Here is a 20,437-nt window from a genome sequence, read left to right as displayed (position 1 = left end):
CTCTATCCCTGGGATCCAACTGGTGGAAGGAGAGTACTGATTTCCCTAAGTTATCCTCACACAAACACAATACATGTAAGAAAGGGGTGGAGGATGCCTGCCTAATTCATGCATGTGCTCTGCTCTTTTGTTACTGGATTGCTTCTGTCTAGGAGATGCCTTTCTTCACCCAGAGAAAAAAGGCTGGTCTCAGATTTCACCCCAGATGACTGCAAGGGCAGCTATGATGGCCATCAGAAGGACTAAACCCTTCAGGTCATCTATCCTGCCCATTCATGGAGGAATATTGAAAAGCTAAAAAAAAAAAAAAAAAAAAAAAAAAAGGAAGAGACACACGGACTTGTGGGTGGGAATAAATAAGAGTATTGTCTAGAGGAGCCTCACGCCTGGGTTGGAACCTCAGCTCTCATGTGTTTGCTGAGCTACCTAGAAAACTCTGTGAACCCCTCCAAACCTTAGCTTTTTTGTTAGAAAGAAGGGGTGTTTTCTTTGCTTCATTTACGGGGTGCCTGGTGAGAGATGAGCTCTTGGCTATACAGCTGGATAAGTAGTCTGTTTGCAGGGGCTAGAGACTATTATCTGTACCTTCTCCCATGGCATTGGGTTGTCAAATAAAACATAGAATACCCAGTTAAATTTGGATGTTTGATAAATAAACATCCAAATAGTAGGGTTTTTTTCAAGCATGTCACAGACATTGGGAGTGCTGGATTATTGTTTTGTTTTTCATTCTTTTGAAAACATTATTGGGTATCAACTCATGGTCTTGGACATGATAGACAAATACTCTGTCATCCATGCGCCCGGCTCCATCACATGTTTATCCACTAACTGGCAACCCTACCGTGAAGGTGTACGCCTTCCATATGTCCTGACCTCCAGGGACTGAGGCTCACCTGAGCTCTGGGATTGTAGAGAGAGACCTGAACATCTCAGGTCAAAACCAGACTTGAACTAAAGAATAATGATATGATTCCAAGAAATCTGAGGGTTGCACTGCGGAGAGCATGATCCCCCACCCAGTACTGAGAGTCTCCACAGTGAATAGGAAGCTCAGGAGAAGTAAGAATTTTCCGTGCTTACTCCAGGCAACAAGAGCCCTTTGAGTAAACACTGAGAGTTGAACACTGAAATAGAGCAATGTGGAATGCAGTCAGGTTGACTTTAATTGCTTTAAAAGAATGTTGGCCCAGTCAAACAACATGCCAACCAGTTGGCTTTGAGCTTTCTTAACTCCCCTTTCTGCCCCTTTACCCCAATTTCCCTTGTCCTCCTAGACTCTTCTCTCCCTAGGTCTTTCATATACCAGACTTCAGGGATCTACTCTCTCCTCTTTGGTCTCTAGAAAATTATAATTTCTCTCATACCCTACCACACCCCCATCTTTGAAAACTTCAGGGAGAAATACTGGATTTCTTCTGGGAAGGCAAACCCAATAAAACCCAGTATTCCGTGATGCCCATGGTACCACACACATATGCCATTATTGGTGCTTTATGCACGTACATGCATGTATGTATGTATGTATGTATGTATGTATAAGTACCTACTTGATAAGAGAAACATGGGACACCATCTAGGTTTTGGTGCCTCATTTCTATTCCCAAGAGAACACATGCACATGTCTTGTCAAATGAATTCCATAGTGAGAGTGAGTCATCCTGGCTACATGGTTAGATGGGACTTAGAGGCAGAAACACATTAAGATGTGATGTATGGGGGTCAGAGAATGAGGAAAAGAGAAGGGACTACACACAGGAAAAGAGCCAGGCAGATACACAGGGATCAGGCCTTAGCTGGGAAAAGGAGGGTCTGAAGCCCTGCCTTGGGGTCTGGGAAGAAAGGGAGGGTGGGGCTTCACTGACGCCTAATCTAGCACCTGTAACCAAGTGCTTCTCTCCATCCTTCTCTAGCTTCAGTGTGGATCATTTGTCCCCGTTATTTATTGTGCCCTATGGTCTGTTTACTTGAGGAGGCTTTAACATGGATATTCCATGTTCATCTTTGACTTGATCATTTTCTATAAGGCAGGCCCAAGGGTGATGATTATGATTTAGGAAACTCGCTAACATGAGAGCATATCAAAACTATGTTTTGGCTCACAGTTGTAAAGGTCACAGTTGTGAAGGTTCTAGCCCATGGCTGACTGGCCCAACTATTTTGGGGCAAGGCATCAGATCATGGTATGAAGCACATGGCAGAGCAAAGCCATTCAGCTCATGGCCCGTCCCCTTCATAGACATGCCTTCCCAGAGGAGGTCTTACAAAGTCTCTAGTGCCACCTACTAGTGCCAGCTGGAGACAAGCCCGATGCATAGGCCTTTGAGGGCCCAGACTATAGTGGGTTCTGAGGTATATTTGTCAGTTTCCTATTGGAAGTAGGACTGTCTGAGGCCTCTTACACAGAGAACAGTGAGGGCAGAAATGAGTAGCTGCATAGGGACAAGTTCACCTATCTTGCCTTTGACAGAGATAGCAAAGGTTGTAAGTTCTCAGCCTACAGTCTGGGGTTGGAGATGTGATGAGAGACAGAAGCAAGGGTGATGAGTGGAGGCCAACCTACAACATCCAGAGAAGACTGACAGGCGAGGCTAATTTCAATTCATTTGACTCAGAGATAAAGTTAAAGACAGTGGCTCTTCTTTTCTGAACTCTGTCTTTGGGAGGGACTGATTTATCACTAAATGATAGAGGGACTTGAAGCCTGGTCAGGGTCCTTTCTCAGGATGCTAAAATTCCAGAACTTTATTATTACTGAGCAACTCCAGGTTCATAATAAAGCAAGGAATGTGGTGTCAGGACAGAGTGAAAAGGGAAAACCCAGCTCGGGGCTCTATGTTCCAGTCTTTCAGGAGGAGACTTTGCAGATGAGGAGACTGATGTACATGTTAGCCCCACCTCATCTCTCTCTGGCAGTTGCAGGCAAAGCCACATCCTTTAAGTGATCTTGAAGAGTATGTAGATGCCACCCAGCCTTAGCGTGTAAGCGCTGAGGATTAGCATCAACGAGTAGTCCAAGCCTGGGCTGACCATGTGGCAGCTTTCCTCTGAGGTGGGGTCTTTTATAAGTGACCCTCAGTCACAGGGATGACTCATCCACTCATCTCTCAGTTGCAAGGAGGGGTAGCTCCAAGGCCTGTGGCCATTCATTCATCCCCACACTTTCTACTGCTTGGCATGGAGGAATTGAACTGACGCCATGGGTTTCTTATATATTCTTGGGGCACTACACTTCAGGTAAAACACATCCCACCCTCTTTACCACCTGCCTGGAGGAGGAACATAGTTTAAGGTCTAGAAAGGCTCCAGAGAGAGTGATGTTAGGGATGACCAGCTGGGTAACACACTACTGTGACTCAGGGGGAAGTTTCTTCAGCAGGAGAGGGATGAGCATATCATGGAATGAAAGGCAGGGCTCTGAAGTCAGAGCTGGGCCTCTGTTTCCAGCTCTGGGTCGACAAGCCCGGCTCAGACTGTGGCTTCCTTGTCTGTGTGATAGGAAGGCAACAAGTGTATAGTTATCTTCCAGGTGCCAGGTTATATGTATGGTAGAGAAGATGGGCATATCTAGCTGGACACATAGAAGGGGCTGTCATTCTTGGCTGTGTGAGAGTCAGCTGTAGTTGTAGGCTGGGAACTCATCTCACATGTTCATTCATACTCTGTTTTCCCATGTCAGGAGCTTGCAAGCACACCTACAGTCTTTCAAGAATTATGTTAGAAGAAAGTGAGACAAGAGAAAAATAAAGAAGCATTTGATGAAACAAGAGGTGTTTAACTACAAATACATGTCATACATCTGTGTGCTTTCCTCTGCACTTCCTGGAAGCAGCACAAGAGGGAAACTGGCCACAGATCATGAGTTTCAGTGTCCAGTAGATTTAAACAGGCCAGTCACTAAGACGATCAGGGCCACTCTGACAACCAGCTAAGCTTGCATTTCACACAGATGGTGGAGACTCACAGCAACATTCTCATATGTTCCTTGGATGCGTCTGATGAGGACTGGTCTCCACTGCTACAGGGAGTCATGGATGTACCAGAAAGCTTGCTTCACATTTGAAGCCTCAAGCACATGTGGCCATTGCTTCCTGGTCTCACCCTCTCTGGAAGTCAAGACTCTCCCCTTTATGAAACAAGTGTGATACTCCTTGGTGGGACAGAAGGGCTAAAGCTTCTCCTTCATGAGACTGAGTGGGGAGCCCTTCAGTGCTTCTGCCTTAAGTTGTACAACTGTGCATAGCACATAAGGAAGCAGCTTAGGAGATGGCCTTGTGAATGTGAAGGCCCACAAACAGGACTCAAACCTTGAGAAAGGAGGCAGGCCATGGCTTTGCTCTCCTGGTGCCTGCTGCTCCTGTGAACTTGTTCCTTTCTCTTGCCTCCATAGCCTATGTCTGACTCTTGCACATTCTCACTTACATGTCTTTTCCGTTTTCTGCTGCCCTCAGGTGCTCTAGCTGTTTCTGATGTACCTCCCTCTGTCTCTTCATTGTCTAAACTAAACTCCCAAAAGAAAGCCCTGATTTGACCGATGCTTCTCTTTGTGCGGAGCCACATGGGAATCCTTCAGCCAACAGATGAGAGTCTTTGGAATAAGTGCCATTCTGATGCCAATTTGAGGTTGTGAGGCCACAAGGCATGTCTTGCAGGGATGAGAGGGCAGGGTTCTTTGGCAGATCATCCCAGGCATGAGTTCTGGTGTGTCTAGCACTTTGGGAACAAGACTTTAGTGGCTTATAGTCCCTCTCTAACCTGCACTCACTTTGGGCATTTACAGGCTGCATGTGGTTTTCCAGTTCCCTCCTTGCCTTATGCACCTACTAATTCATGAAATGGGATTGTGAAAACAGACACTACCAAGGGCTTCTGCTCAACTTTCCCTCTGTGGATGATGGGTGACAACAGACCCCTGGACCACCTCAGACACATGGAATTTCTCAACATTTGCTTGGAAGATAACCTACAGCCCTGCCCAGGGACATGTCCAAGTGAGATATGTAGCCATCCAGGCCCTGATGAACCTTGCCAGGAATACGCCTGGCCCTTTGACCCCCCTCAGTCCACCAGGCCTGATGCTCATCATGGTAACTCTGGCATGGAGCCCACTCGCCTGGAAGACTGCTCTTTTCAGGGGGAGGCCAGGAAGACTCCAGCATCACTGAGGTCAGTAGGGGACAGCTGCCCTTTGGGGAGTCCACAGCAGAATCAGAGCTCATCCACACAGGTGGTGTTCTGGGCTGGCATCCTGCAGGCCCAGATGTGTGTCCTGGACCTCGAGGAGGAGCTGGAGAAAACAGAGGGACTCAGAGCAGAACTGAGGTGTTGCATCCCTCCATCTTCTAAGGACTTCCTTGGTGATGTGGACCTGAGCCCCAGCCTGCCCACGGCGGATGAAGACCCTGAGGATGACAGCAGTGGGCCTGAAGAGGAGAACCAGACCTGGCCGAAAGGGCAAATGCCAGGCTCCTCCCCAGAGTGGGGTGCTGAGGAGGATAGCATCTTCTTTGACAATCCTCTCTTCCTGGAGAGCCCTTGCTCAGACACCAGTGCTGAAGGGGAATGCTTTTCCTGGGGGTACCCAGATGGGAAGACCTGGCCTCACAGTCCTGAAACTCTGGATTCTCCACTCCAAGAAGGCACAGGGCTCTGGAGGCCAGGAAGTGAGCTGTGTTTGGGGAGCAACACTGCTGACCATGGTGGGTGCACCACCCCTCCATTCCCTGTGCCTCCCTATAAGATGCACCCTTGCATGGCCTTGGGGTCCACTGAAGAAGCTCCCACAGTACCTCTTGATCAGAAGGGTGAGGTAAGTTATCCGAGAAAGCCATCTGAGGGCTGGGCTGGGAACATGGCAGGAAGGGCCTTGGGGGGGGGGGAATCATACATGGGACAGTGTTCAAAAGATAGAGTTTTGGGGGATCTGAGATAAAAGAACACCAAAGTTGCCAGTGTGTGTGTCACTGGGGAGATGGCTGAGTGGATAAAATGCCAGCTTGAGGACCTGAGTTTGGGTCCCCAAATTCCATGTACAAGCTGGGTGTGTCAATGTACACCTGTAACCCAACACTGCAGGGAAGAGAGTGGAGACAGGAGAAGCCCAGGATCTCAATGGCCAGCCAATCTAGCCAAAATAGCAAGCCTCAGGTTTAGTAAGAGATACTCTGTCTGAAAAAAAATACTCTCTCCACAGAGAGCCACACAAGAGGACACTAACATCAGCCTCTGTATTCTCCAAACTGGACATACTCATCTGTAAACACCACACACGCACACGCACGCGCGCACACGCGCGCACACACACACACACAGGAAGGAGGGGAAGAGAGAGAGACATGGACATATGCAGACACATACAGGCACACACTCATACACAGATGCACACAGACACATACTCTCATAAAGACTGACTCATGTAGACTTCAGAATAATGGGAGGTTTTATCAGTACAACAATGCCATTTGGAACACAGATGCAGTTGAGTCCTGGAATCTCCATGTCACCAGCTCCAAGGAGCTAAGTAAGACTAGAAGAACTGACTTAGAAAACAGGCAGCCCTTCCCTTCATGGTCCAAGTCATTCTGGGATCCTCCTTTCTACTTCCCAGGAATCTCTGGCTGTCACAGAGCAGCCTGAGCAGCCTCCAGAGAGCTATTTTAGGAATCTTGTCTTCTCTTTTGAGAGATTTCAGCATCTTTTTACTTTCAGCTCAGGATCCTTCATTTTCATTGTGCAGGGTCGATAGATCAGCCCTTACAACAATGACATAGGAGCCTTGATATCAATCAGGGTTTGTCACAAGTTATGTGATGCAGTCAGGGGGACAGTTTTCCCAGAAATTCTCTGCTTTAGAGACAAGGGCAGCTCAAGATGACAGAAGATTGTTGTAATCTCCTAATCTCTCCATTCCCAAAGAACAATGGTGATCAGAGGCAGTCGCTAGAGATACTTGTCCCAGGATCTTCTTCCAAGGTTTTCCTTTCTTAGAGGGAAGCCTGGGAACTCCACCCAGGAGGAGATGGCCATCATCCTTTCTACAACAGACCCCATCTGGGGTGGGAACAGCCTGTAAGGAGGAAGGGTCTTATGAGGTGTGGAAAAGGCCTGGAACAATTTCATAGCCAGATCAAGGGTCTCTTATTTCATACTTCTGGGGAAGACGATCTTAGTCCAGGCTCACCTAAAGCACCCTCTGTGGACCATGAATCCATCCAGGAATCACAGAACTTTGGATTTGACCTTAGACCTGCCACCACACATCCTGTACAGCCTTGGGCAAGTGTCTTTCCCTCTGTGTCTTACCTTCTCCCTCTGTGAAGAACCATGAACCCACTGATTGCCAAGGTTTCTGTGGTGCAGTGCTTCTCCCAATCACAGTTCTGAACGGAGGACCCAGACTGTTTCCATGGGTTCTGGGAGGAAGGAGTTCTAGGAGGGAAGGGCTTCCATATAGTCTTAACATCATTCATTTCTCTTGTTTCCAGGACTCACAGACACCCCAAAGCCTCTCTGACCTGGCTCCACCCATACTTGAGAACCTGCAGACAGAAGATTCTTCCTGGCCCCAGGAGCTTCTTATCTCCCAGAACAGAGGTGAGACCCAATGTGGGGATCTGGGAAACTGAGTGATGGAAGGCTTCTGGGACTCAGAGTGGAGGCAGAAGTCTTTGTTGGATTCGTTGTACTGTGTTGGAGCCAGACATGCTTAGGATTAATTCTTCTGTGCCTTCATACATAAAATGAGCTTTCCAATACTTATACAGTGAAGGGCTATAGAGAAGATACAGCATTTTAATGCTTGAGTCTTGCTAGCTCAGCAAGCCCTGAGCCCTGAGCTATCTGGGGACTGGAGTCCTGGGAGCTGCCACCAGATAGACAGGGAGAGATCACTGTTTGCCGCAGGACAGGACATCCTGCCCAGTGCTGGGGAAGTACTTGAGGGAAGGAGGGCTGGAGGCAGCAGCCAGCTGTTTCCTGTCTCCAGCCCTGAGCATGCTCATTCCTGCCATTCCACAGGTGAGAGGGATGCTGGCTGTTTCCAGGAGCCCATGCCCTGTACCTTGGCCCCCTGGGGAAGCCAAGTGTCTCACCTGGAGTCTGGCTCCCCAGAAACTGAGGGCAGAGGCTCTGGCCCCAGGCCCAGCCCTGTGTCTTCCCAGGAAGGTGGTTCACAGGTTCAGCTCTGCAATCTCAAGTGGCCAAAAGATGCCTCCCACCCTTCACTCCTGGAGAAGGATGAATTAGAGTTAAGTTCCCTGAAAAAAGAGGAGACAGCAGAGGTCCCAAACCTAAGGCAGGAGGTGGAGTATGAAGACACAGCCAGGACTGAAGAAGCTCCAGCTGCCCAGCACCAAGTTCACTTGACTTCTGCAGAAGGGTGAGTCTCAGGCCAACTAGTCCTGGGCTCCTAATTTCATTGTAATAAAAACAGCCTAGTTTGGGTGGGGTATAAGAAATGCACACTGAATTTAATGTGCTAATGTTTATTTCAGTCTCCATGATAAAATAGGATTGATTAACGAGTGTATTTCAGTTTGTTTCAGTCTCCTATGATAAAACAGGATTGATTATATGAATAGTTTCAGAAAACTGGAATGTTTAAAAACACACAGATCAGAAAGTTAAGAGTCAAGACTTAAACATATAGAAGTAGAATCATTAGTGTCCCCAGCTAGACACCAGGAGAGGAAGGCGAGATGTTTGGGGAACTGACTAGAGCCCTGTGAAGGCTTGGAGGATTGTGGGTGGGAACTAGGGAGTAGGGTTTCAGGGTAATAGGAGTCAGGTGGGGCTGGAATTGAGAATTTTAGTTTCAGGTGTTCTCTGTGGTGAGGATTACCCGGGTCTGCATATGCCTATCGTACAGGTCACCAGCCAGTCTTATGGTAAGAGCTGTTAGGCCAGGGAAAGGGTAAATCCGAAACTTACTCTGACTCCCCCAGTTTTTGCCATTGCTAAAGTGAGCCTGGCTCCCTGTTCTCAGCTTGATCTTCACACCTTACAGCTTATGTGGGATGGGGCTGATGCTGGGGCTTGGAGATATGTGAGAATAGCTGCAGATGAGAGAAATAATGCTACTTGTATTAGTTAAAATTTCTGGAGCTGTGATGAAACATCATGACCAAAGAAACTTAGGAAGGAAAGGGTTTGTTTTGTTTCTGCTCACACTTCCACATCACTGTTCATCATTAAAGGAAATCAGAACAGGAACTCAAACAAGGCAGGATCCTGGAGGCAGGAGCTGATGCAGAAGCCATGGAGGGGTGCTGCTTACCGGCTTGCTTCCATGGTTTGGCGCAGCTTCCTTTCTTGTCAAACACAGGACCACTAGTCCTGGGATAGCACCAGCCATCATGGGCTGGGCCCTCCCCGATCAATCACTAAGAGAGAAAATGCCTTACAGCTGGATCTTATGGGGGATTTTTGACAATTAAGGTTCCCTCCTTTCAGACCACTTGTGTCAAGTTGACATAAAATTAGCCAAGACACTAACCTCATCCTGGGTGGACAGCACACCACTGAAGTCGTCAAAGGGCTCCACCTGCCACTCGAGATGAGACAAGCTTGAAACATCTTTGTGGTCACCTTCGGGAAGTGTAGCAGCAGCGTGGCTCTGTCCTGTGGGTCTTGTTTTAGTACCTCATCTCTGAGATCCTGGTCCCAGCTAGGCCAGGCCAGGCTGAGTTTGACCCTGTCTCTCCATGCTGAGGACCTGGGTTCAGCTTCTGCACATTGCAAGAGTTGTAGTTCTAATCCTGAGCTCTGGCCACTTCCCATGGGCTTGGAGAACATGTGACATGCATATCCACCACAAACGTGAGCCTGAGGACACAAGTTGATTTTTCTAGGCTTCCTGAGAGCCTCATGCCCCAAGCTCAATCTCCAGAGGAATTCCGGAGGCCATCATCTGGAAACAAGTTGGCTAATAACATCAGAAATGACAAGGGGGCCTGGAACCTAGCATTGCGCCTCTATCAGCTGAATGGTTTCCGGAAGTCTGAAGTGGCTGCCCACCTACAAAAGAAGTAAGAGGCTTCTGAGATACACGGGTGAGACAGTGCAGGAGGGAGCTACCCATAGGCTTCCTACCAGGCCATCCCACTCTTGCTCTTTCCCTGACCTATCAGCCCTTTGTTTCCCTTATCTACCTTAGGTCTGTCCTAGCTCCTCCCCATGCCAGCTTACCTCTCCACACCCATTCTTGGCCAGCTCCACCTTCTTCTCTGTCTCTCTTAAAACACTTCTTCTCCACACCCCTGACACCTCCCCTTGCCTGCCCCAGACTCTACATGGCCTACTACAGGTAACACTGACCCAAGTAGAAGGGCAGGCTAGCCACTGACTGTTCTCTTGGGACCTGGCACCTAGCCTGGTTGTACTTATTTATCTCTTGCCATCCTGGGGCCCCTCTGTGCCTACAGATCCCCAGCCTGATCCCAGCACCATCTTTATCTCCATTGTCTTCTGCAGCAATGACTTCAGCAGGGCTGTGGCTGAGGCGTACTTGTCCTTTTTCCACTTTGAAGGTCAGAGCCTGGACAGAGCCCTCCGGTAAGACATCCTGGCCCTCTGAGGAGGCAGGAGTCGAGTGTGTGGGGTGGTTAGGGACAGTTGCAGGGCAGTGGTCTCAAATTCCTGGAATGTGTGGCTCTGTTCAATCTTGGCCTTCTTGGGCAGTGGTTTCCTCCAGGCCCTGGTGCTCAGTGGAGAGACTCAGGAGAGGGAACGAATTCTCTACCAGTTTTCAAAACGCTTCCATTACTGCAATCCTGGAGCCTTCCCCTCAGTAGGTATGGAGTGTGGGTCTGAGGGTGAGGCAGGACTTTGGGGATTCATTGGGCAGCAGCCCTGTGAGTGTATTGGGGCTGTAGAGAAATAGGGTGGGTGGGAGGATGTCACCCTTAGTGTGGTCCAGATTCCAATGAGCTCTGTACTTGCCTCTCTGGGACAGATTCCATACACACTTTGACCTGTGCCATCATGCTCCTTAACACAGACCTACATGGACAGGTAAGACGTGGAGCACCTAGAGCACTGATGGAGGGGCCTGTGTGGGGGATGGGGGGAAGATCTGGCATGGTGAGGGGAAGAAAGGACCAGAGACCGAGAATATGTCAGGGCAGGGCCCTGGAGTTCTCCAGTGACTTCCTGGGGGTATATTCTATCAGGGTGGCATGTTCAAACTGCCCCACTTCTCCATGGCCACAGAACATTGGAAAGAGCATGAGCTGTCAGGAATTCATAACCAACTTGAATGGCCTGCAGGATGGTGGGAACTTCCCCAAGGAGCTGCTGAAGGTACGGCTCCCTGTCTTCTCTGTCTGCAGCCTGGAACTCTCTAGTTCCAAGGGCAAATAAGTGCTCACATGTGACTTAGATAAAAGGTCTTTATAGAACAATGTTTGCCTGTGTATCCCTGTCCGGTAGTGTCAGTGGTATCTTGGGATTTTTTGGCTGTGCAAATTGACACCCCTGGACCTATAGAGCCATACTATATGCATCTGAAAATGTTTTGTTATATTCTCAGGGGATTGTTACCCCTTTGAAGTCTGACAAATGCTAGTGTATTGATTGAATGTATGAGACATAAAGTTCCATGTAAGGAAAATCCTGAGCTCAGGCTTGGGACCTGGGTGTTCCTGATTTGAATCCTAGGCTTAAGCAGCATGCCCCTTGGTCAACTCAAGTTCCTTTTGGGGGAAATGACTACCTCACGGTATCATTATCAAGATGAAATGAAAGCTGTCAGGTGCCATGCACTCTTCCTGGCTCACACATGCCTCATAAGCAATTGGACCACTGGCTCTTTCATTGACTTAGTAATCATTTATTGGACATTTCCTATATACCAAGTACCTTGAGAGGAACAGCAAGTGCTACAAAAGCAAGCAAGATGCATCTATAATAATCCACCTGGACATTACTTCAAAGTTCTAACCCAGCATTCACTCCTTCATTTACCAAATATGTTTTTGTGTTGTTTAGCCATTTTCTTCTCTGTCAGATACCCTTGGAGAAAACTGTATGTGGATAAGTGATATTCTCTCTCAAAGGACTAGTTTAGAATTTACTAGACTTGTGCAATGGTCTTGGCTACTTTCATATCTTTATGTCTCCGGTATCAGGCACAGGGATGGATGGGTGGACAGATGGATAAATGGTTCATGAATGCTGCCTGCTTGGGAGAAGGACAGCTATGATGGTGTAGAGGGAAGAGGTGGTACATATGGCCACAGATGTGTGCCAACAAAATGAGTCAATCAATCCTCTGTTCATATGCATGCTTCTCTCCCAGGCCCTCTACTGGTCTATCCGAAGTGAGAAGCTTGAGTGGGCTGTGTAAGTGAGACATCCTCCTTCCCTCTGCTTCTTGCCCTCATCACTGCCTCTGAACCTGTTTCCCACCTGAGAACTGGAGGAACTGAGGGGACTACAGAGTCCTCCCTCTGAGTGGGTGGTGTCAGAGGCAGGGCGCTGGGCCAGTGTAGGGGAGGGCAGAGGAACTTGGGTGACACTGGAGAAGCCAAGGTTGATGAGAGGGAAGAGGTGGTACATATAGCAGGGATGAATGGATTGGCTTTTGAGAAGATTTTCCTTAAGGGGGCTCATATCATGGTTCCTCCACATTAAAAGATGGTGCTGAACCCCCAAGAGGCGGAGGGCACTTGCCCACCAGCATTCCCAACCTGATTCTCTGCCATCAGAGATGAAGAAGATGCAGCCAGACCTGAAAAGGATCAGCCCTGTGCATCAGCTGGCAAGATAAGCAGTCCCTTCCTCCAGATGGCTCATGACCCCACAATGCCCACCTACAAGCAAGGCATCCTGGCTCGGAAGATGCACCACGATGCCGATGGCAAGAAGAGTGAGTATCTGCTGCCTGGGAACAAAGGTGTATGTAGGGACAGGTCTACTTAGGGACCTTGCCCTATATTGTGGTACACAGAAGAATGAGCAACCTGCGTTTTCTTCCTGTATGGTAACTGAATGCTGAACAAATCAGGTCTGGTTATTCCCAGGCCCCAGCACCGTGTGCTAAAGCCATGACTACACAAGCACACCAGTGTCTCAAATGAAGGTGGAAGGGGGCTGTGTTGAGTATGGGGGCAGCAGGAGGTAGAGATGTTTGGGGTTTGGTTCTGAGGACTGGCTAAGGGACAGGAATAAGGGAGGTGCTGGCAAATGTTGGTACCTGAATGATCTTGTAAGATAAGAGGGTTTGAATTTCTATATTGTCTGAGTACACCCCTTACAGAGCAAAGAGCACTACAGAATCCACTCCGAATATGGTATGTTTGAAAGGGGATGGCAGGGACAAAATCTACTACATTGACATTGAGGCTCATCCCAGGGCAATTGAAAGCTCTTGAGCTTGGCAGCTGCCTGACCAGCAGTAATCCCTGTAAGCTACTCTAGAACCTATGTGGTGGCCAGCACTGTCCTGAATGGGGCTCCCAAGGATGATCACAGGAAACCAGGCCTCCCTCTGGCCAGGAGCTTAGAACAGGTTTTACCCTACAAGGCTGGGATGAGGAAATTAGGAAGAGATGTTAGGGGTGGTCTCCATGTGCTCCCTGAGTGGGCAAACACATCAGTTTGTAGGAAGGGGTCTGAGTAGAATGATTTGTGCCTAAGTACGTGCACCTGAGATTCAGGGAGAGCTGGTCTGCATGAACATTTATATGTCAGTAGTTCTCTGGTTTTGTTTCTGTGCATGAACATTTATATGTCAGTAGTTCTCTGGTTTTGTTTCTGTGCATGAACATTTATATGTCAGTAGTTCTCTGGTTTTGTTTCTGTGCATGAACATTTATATGTCAGTAGTTCTCTGGTTTTGTTTCTGTGCATGAAGACTTTGGATGTGCATTTTGGTTGTATGTGTTTTCTTTTGTTGGTGACCTCTGTGTACTCACATGCCTCCTTGCGGGGGACTGGGTGCCAGAACTCTGAGCATACATGTATTGAGTATATCTGGATGTAGTGCCACCACCCACCTTTTTGTGTCTCCCCTTGGGACAGCGCCATGGGGCAAGCGAGGCTGGAAGATGTTTCACACCTTGCTGAGAGGGATGGCTCTCTACTTCCTGAAGGTAGGAAGGGAGTCAACAGCACCGACTGCTGACCTTCTAGGGCCGGGGTGAAGAAGGCGGGGAAGGAGGGAACCCTTTTTAGACTGGGAAAGGTATCTTAGGACACTAGTTACAGCATCTTTAGGAGTGTAAAGTTGATGGGAACGGCATTATTCTGGAAGCATGCCAGTTGTTAAAGTGCTATGTAAAATCCAGCTAATGGGGTCTTCAAGGAGAAGTCCAGAACTGTGGGGTAGGTGAGCAGCTGATAACCTTTTCACTGAGCCCCTGTGTCTGTGGCAGGGAGAAGGCCACTGGCTGGATGGAGAGAGTTTAGTGGGACATATGGTGGATGAGCCCGTGGGAGTGCACCACTCGCTAGCCAGCCCGGCTACCCACTACACCAAGAAGCCACATGTCTTCCAGCTTCGGACAGCAGACTGGCGGCTCTACCTCTTTCAGGCACCGTGAGTCCCTACAGCAGGAGGGAAGTGGCCAGGCTCAGTGTTGACAAGCAGTGTCTGCTGGTCCCAACCCTGACTGGACAGAGCTACTACCCTACTACCGAGACCGGGAAACCTTCAAATTCTGTGCTGGGGGATGCAGACAGAAAGGTGCTGGGGATGCTCTGACTCCTTGCAGTCCCTTGGTTAATGCACTACCCTCTTCCTTAACAGAAGATACTAACAGAAGATGTTAGAATGCCCCCGAGACTGTTCTGGGCACTTGATATAAACTCTATTTCTATCCTGGATTTTCCTCTGACAGATAAAACTCAGTCACCCCCTACCCCTCACCCCTACTAATTTGGGGCTTCTGGCTTGGGGAAGCAGTAGAGGTGTGAGGGGAGGCAGATGATAGGATGACACTCCTCAGGACACATGACCTCCTTTGCCTGCAGCACTGCCAAGGAAATGGCCTCCTGGATCGCACGCATCAACTTGGCGGCTGCCACACACTCAGCACCCCCATTTCCAGCCGCAGTGGGCTCCCAGCGCAGATTCGTGAGGCCCATCCTGCCCATGAGCCCGGCCCAGAGCTCCCTGGTACTACCTCTCCTCAATAACAAGGGGTGTGGGGAGGGCAGAAGAGGATGCAGGGCATCCTGGGTAGACACCCAGCAGGAGGGAGGAGGTGATTCAAGCAGAGCACTAGGCATGGGGCAGACTGGGGGAGGGGCAGCGCTCTGCACCAGGAACCGGAGTTGGGGAGAGGGGCTGCACAACCTGGATCAGAAGTTTGAGAGAGGAAGGGAACAGTGAGGATTAGGAAGACAGGGTCAGTTTCTCCTTCTCTTTTGTCTTCTATCTAGGAGGAGCAGCATCGTTCCCACGAGAACTGCCTAGATGCTGCCTCTGATGACTTGCTGGATTTGCAGAGGAAGCTGCCGGAGCGACGGGGCCGCAGCCGTGAGCTGGAGGAGTACCGCTTGCGGAAGGAGTATCTGGAGCACGAGGTGAGCTGCGTGCTGTCTTTGCCCTGGCCAGCCCTCCTATTTGCTGGATTCTCTGTCGCCCTCTCCTGGCTAGGAACCAGGAAGGCTTGGGGCACAAAAGCATGCAGGAACAGACGCAAAGTGAGTGGGGTCTGTCAGCACCCTTTGCCTTCCATCCCAAGAACACTTACAGGATACTTTACTCTCTTAGGAGTATATTTAGCTTTCCCTAAGATGAAAAAACTAGATACTGTATTATCCCTCCTAATGCTTTTATTGCCTGCAAGGATTATCTCAATTAACAATTCTAGGATAGGTAACATTAGTATAATATAGTCTATAACCTTCGTTTATAGATGAAAGAACTGAAGCCTGGTTAGTTCAACCTCAAGTCACACATGCACCTCACACACGGTCTCAATTGGAGTTGATTTTATTCATCTTAGTCTCCCCATCTACATACACTCCTGTTCTGCCATGGCCTTGATTCAGTGCACAATCTGGGACCCTAATGCCAAGTACTGGCTTCTGAGGCATCAAAGACACTGATCAGGGTAAAGACCCACAAGAAAGGAAGGTGGCTTGGCAAGGTACAATGTAGGAAGAGTGAGTCAGACAGCATCTGGAGGTGGAGACCTAGGGGGCATCATCAATAGGCTTCCTGCTCATGCCCACCTGGCCCTTTTGTAGCCCACTCCCTCCCTAGCTTGCAGAGTCACTGCTCATCCTTTTGCCTTATTGGTTGTCTTCATAACGATGACTGCCCACTTCCCAGAGGTCTTTGGGTAAGGTAAAGACCCAGTTTGTCCTTATCACAACCCAATTGGGCCTTTTATCCATTGACCAATTCATCCTTTATAAAGCACATGAAAATAATTCACACCCAGCTAACTGCCCAGGTTGGGGCCAGTGGGATTGTGAATCTAGAATAGTATTCCAGATAGTGGTATACTAGTCACAGAGGCCTGAATTGTATAAGCCGATGGGGGTTGTCAGCATCCTGTTCCACAGATGCCAGTTGTTCTGAGGTGTGGCTCGACCCCAGTAGAAGCTTAGGAGCTGTCCCTCTACTGCCATAGCTTCAAACACCTCTGAACTGTCTGCCCTTCAGGAGTCAGGACTGTGCTAAAGTGTGGTTATATGTTGTAGAAAACTCGATATGAGACATACGTGCAGCTTCTGGTGGCCCGGCTACACTTTCCTTTGGGGGACCTGGCTATGTGGGAAGATCAGCTTGGGAAGGAAGCTGAAGGCACTCAGGATTCCAAACCCAGCCTAAAGAAGTCTCACTCAAGCCCATCCCTGCACCAGGATGAGGCCCCTACTACGGCCAAGGTAAAACGCAACATCTCCGAGCGCAGAACATACAGGAAGATCATTCCCAAGAGAAACCGCAATCAGCTGTGAAGCCATTGCCATCCCACAGACACCAGCACCTGCTGTTGCCAGGACCATGATGAGGGATGAGGCATCCCCCCTTTCTGTGATGAAGGCCAGGGCTCACGTTCCTGTGTCACCCATTCTCTGGCTCTTTAGAACGTTTTTAATCCTGCCATACTTGCTCACTATCCTCCATGGCAGTTCCTCCATCAGCCCATCCCTGACCATTCATGAGCAAAGTTGAGTGAGGACATGGCTCCACTTGCAGAGTTTGTCCCATATGGCCTCCATCCCTAAGAAACAGAGCAGTTTCATTTCCTGGACACAAGTGAACCTGGGTTTCTGGGAGGTAGCTTGAGGCAGTCTAGCCAGGACAGCTACATCACTGGGAACAGTCTTGCTTTGGGAATTAGACAACCTAGCAAGGGAAGGTCCCAGGAGGACAGGCAGGGCAGGATCTCTCAGGAATTCCTAACCAGCATCTTTTGACCCAGGGAGCAATGTTTCTACAGCATGACCCACTAGAAGGCAGCTTTATATCAAAGGCCTTGGCAGGTTCAGGGCTCAAGTAGGCTGTGGGGCCCCAAGCTTCTGATCTTCTGGCTACCATCAGCCAGTACCCCCTGGAGGGGGTGTGTGCAGATAAGAACACCGCATGCCCAGGTGTTAATCAGCAGAGCAGAGCCTGTGGCCTGAGCCCGGGTCAGGAGTGGGGCCCTCTTGTGTTCTTTGGAGAACTCTTGGAACAAGAAGCCTTTGTTTCCTGAGGGCAATGAGACTGGCTCTTCAAGTGTAGACCACTGTGGAGGGAGAGGGGGTGAAAGAGTGCTAACTGTTGGGAGTCTGCCAGGCGGTGGAGGTGGAGATTGGAGACCTGGGTTCTTAGCCAGATTTGGGACACCGCTTTCTGCAGACACCCCCACCCTCGATGCCCCTCAAAGCTGCATTCCTGAGAGTGTCAGGACCTATTTCTCATTCCCAGGCAACTCCCAGGGCTTTGCTGCCCTGCCTTGGGGAATCCCCTTGTACTTCTTTTGGCTTCTTCCCAGGTATGCCTGTTCTCCAGGGGAGGCTCTGGAGACTTGGAGACTTAGGGCTGTGCCTGTGAGGAGGAGGAGGCTAGGCTCTGGGAGCAGCCACCATTGTCTCTGTTCAGCCATGTGTGCAAAGAGATTTCTGGCCAACTGGGGGCCTCTGCTTGCCCACCCTTTAGCTGACATGGTGCCTCTCCTGCCTTCCTGCTGGGCCACACATCCTCCCCTCCAATAATGCTTGTTACAACTCTGGGGGCTTGGAGCTCCACCAAGTGGAGCTAGTCCTGTGGACCAGGGGAGTCTCTGGCCAGGGCCTGGGGCTGGCCCAGGCACCCAATGGGTGTGCAATAAATAGAGCCTACCAAAGAAGCATATGTCTAAGTGTGTGAGAAACAGGGTGTCAGGTAGCTAGGGCCACCTTCAGTGTGGCAGGCTACATCTTCCTTTGCCTTTGTGTGATAATATGCTTGTGTATGTGTATAGAGGGCTCTTTGCATTCATGTATGTACCATGATACACAGTTACAAGCTACTGAACCTCAAATTTTTTTCATTGTTTTTTTTTTTCTTTTCATTTCACAAATGCCCAGTACTAGGGGGTTTGAAATGAACAAGATGTCCCTGACCTCATGAATTGTCAGTCTTACCCACTGTTTCCCAGCTGCCAGTATTAAGATGCACTTTATCCTTCTGGTGAAACATCTATTCCTATTCCTGCCTCACCTGACTCAGTAGGCCTGTCAGGTTGATGTGTACACATGTTTGAAAGTTCTTAAGCAACTCAGACATTTTAACAGAATTTAACGGCCACACATGAGTCCAAGTGTCTCATTGTATTGAGAAGAAAACTTAGCATAGGTAGATATGACATGGCCCAGGATGGAGGCTTACAGGCTAAGTGGATGTCAGTGTGCTCTTTGTCCTCATTAACGGTTCATCCTAATTTCTAATGCCAAACTAAAAAGTAAAGGTTTGTCCACATTGTGAGTGACCCACTCCTTTGCTCATATAGAACATTTATCTCATTTGGATGCCTTTGGAGTTGGGAGACTGATCACCTGGTCCATCGTGTCTGGCTTGTCAACCTGAGCAGTGAGCAGAGTTGATGTGATTGTTGGGCTGCAGTTCTAACATGTGGCCACTGGAGGGCAAGCACACACCTCCCAATCACTGGGCAGGTCAGATGCTTACCTAAAGAGCCCAGCTTGTTAACCAGACTCTTCCTTGTCTTCAAACTTACAGTGACTCAAGCTATGGCTCTCACTATATGAGGAAAACTATCCCTGGCAAAGGCTTGAGATGCTGGTATCTTTTTCCAGCTTTATGGAGGAAGCCAAGAGCTCCCCTCAGACTGCACCTAATTGCCAGGAACAGAAAGCTGAGTGAGCCCCACTGACAGTCCCAGGGATGGAAAGGTCTATTTTCCACCTATGTGCTGTAAGAGCCCACCTTCTCCAGGAAGACGAGGATAGATGGCAAAAGCTCCTAGTCATGAGTGCAGCTCCTGCAAGAGGGTTGCTTTGTACCCCAGCCCTTCTTCCATCTAAGGGAGCTTAGTCCCAGGACCCTAGGGACTACTATATAACCCAGGGTGATATCTGATGTAACCTCTTCCTGATTTCCTACGTCCCTGCTCTGATAGCTTTCTGTAAGGGGCATTCATTTGTTGTCGGCCATCATGCAAGATTAAAATCACTGTGGCCTGAGGCCTGGACCCTCTCCTTTAAGGAGCTCCGTGTCTTATACAACTAGAGACAAGGGAACTATGTGGGAGTTGAAAGCAGGTAGAAGGTCAGAAAAAAAAGGGCCAGAGGAAATGGGCCAAGTGTCAGGGGACACAGAACCTGGAGAGAGAAGGATTTTGAATATAATCAAGTGTGGCTTTTGCACAGTGCAGTGTTTTAAGCACAGGACCACCAGGGGTGTGGCTTGCTTTTAGAGGGATGAGCCAGTCATGGTGGCTCTGCCTCATGCCTGCAATCCCAGCACCTGGAAGGTGATGTAAAAGGATTACCATGAGTCCAGGCCAGCTACAAAGCAAGTTTCTTGGCTACAGAATAAGTTCCAGGCAAGCCTGGGCTTCATTTGTCTCAAACAACAAAACAAAAATGAGATGAATAAGTAAGGCCAAGGAATAGGGCCAAACCATGATCCCACTTTTGCAATTTTTACATATGTCTAAATTATTTCAAAACTTTTTAAATGTAAAAATAGGGGCAAAATGTAAAGACAAATATAAATACATAAATAAATTTGTAAAATATATAAAATATAAAGTCTACAGTCTTGGAGCAGCCTGGTCTTCCCAGTGCACTCTAGTAGCCAGTCTGCATCACTCCCTGGCAACACCTTTGCCTCTAGCTTTTCTGGCTGCCAGTGTGCCTCACCATTTAACTGGCTTACCCAGTTACCTGCTCGTCTCTTTTTTTCTCTCCTGAAGAAAGGATGGTGCTTGTATGCTGTGATTACAGGGCCAGCATGGACCTCTCTCCATCCCTCAGTTGGCTCACTTTCTATCCA

General features: G+C 48.9%; 1 protein-coding gene and 1 long non-coding RNA gene across 8 annotated transcripts in view; one reads left to right on the top strand and one right to left on the bottom strand.

Annotated features, from left to right (window-relative positions):
* Positions 1-20,437, top strand: part of Psd4 (pleckstrin and Sec7 domain containing 4) — a 74,749-nt gene that overhangs the window by 13,468 nt on the left and 40,844 nt on the right. For 2 of the 7 annotated variants that reach the window (XM_021662998.2, XM_021662996.2), the window contains exons 2-16: positions 4,781-5,809; positions 7,485-7,593; positions 8,017-8,377; positions 9,849-10,025; positions 10,471-10,551; positions 10,678-10,790; positions 10,952-11,010; positions 11,209-11,298; positions 12,296-12,339; positions 12,705-12,865; positions 14,020-14,090; positions 14,373-14,536; positions 14,971-15,115; positions 15,382-15,525; positions 16,654-18,287. In XM_021662998.2, coding sequence (XP_021518673.1) covers positions 4,892-5,809; positions 7,485-7,593; positions 8,017-8,377; positions 9,849-10,025; positions 10,471-10,551; positions 10,678-10,790; positions 10,952-11,010; positions 11,209-11,298; positions 12,296-12,339; positions 12,705-12,865; positions 14,020-14,090; positions 14,373-14,536; positions 14,971-15,115; positions 15,382-15,525; positions 16,654-16,911 — 2,895 coding nt within the window. In that variant the 5' untranslated portion in view covers positions 4,781-4,891 and the 3' untranslated portion in view covers positions 16,912-18,287. Of the gene's footprint in view, positions 1-3,679; positions 5,810-7,484; positions 7,594-8,016; positions 8,378-9,848; positions 10,026-10,470; positions 10,552-10,677; positions 10,791-10,951; positions 11,011-11,208; positions 11,299-12,295; positions 12,340-12,704; positions 12,866-14,019; positions 14,091-14,372; positions 14,537-14,970; positions 15,116-15,381; positions 15,526-16,653; positions 18,288-20,437 lie in introns of those variants that run through there. The other 5 variants (XM_021663000.2, XM_021662999.2, XM_060389673.1 and 2 more) reach the window with 4 other exon arrangements.
* LOC132655846 (uncharacterized) lies at positions 6,444-8,205 on the bottom strand. The gene is made up of 3 exons (XR_009593742.1): positions 8,091-8,205; positions 7,303-7,428; positions 6,444-7,066 (listed from the first exon to the last, which is right to left on the bottom strand). It is a non-coding gene; the product is annotated as an uncharacterized LOC132655846 (long non-coding RNA).

Source organism: Meriones unguiculatus, chromosome 8, assembly GCF_030254825.1.
Source record: "Meriones unguiculatus strain TT.TT164.6M chromosome 8, Bangor_MerUng_6.1, whole genome shotgun sequence".
In the NCBI taxonomy this organism is placed as follows: Eukaryota; Metazoa; Chordata; class Mammalia; order Rodentia; family Muridae; genus Meriones; species Meriones unguiculatus.
Note: the sequence above shows the minus strand (reverse complement) of the source record. Positions and strands in the feature narration are given on the sequence as shown.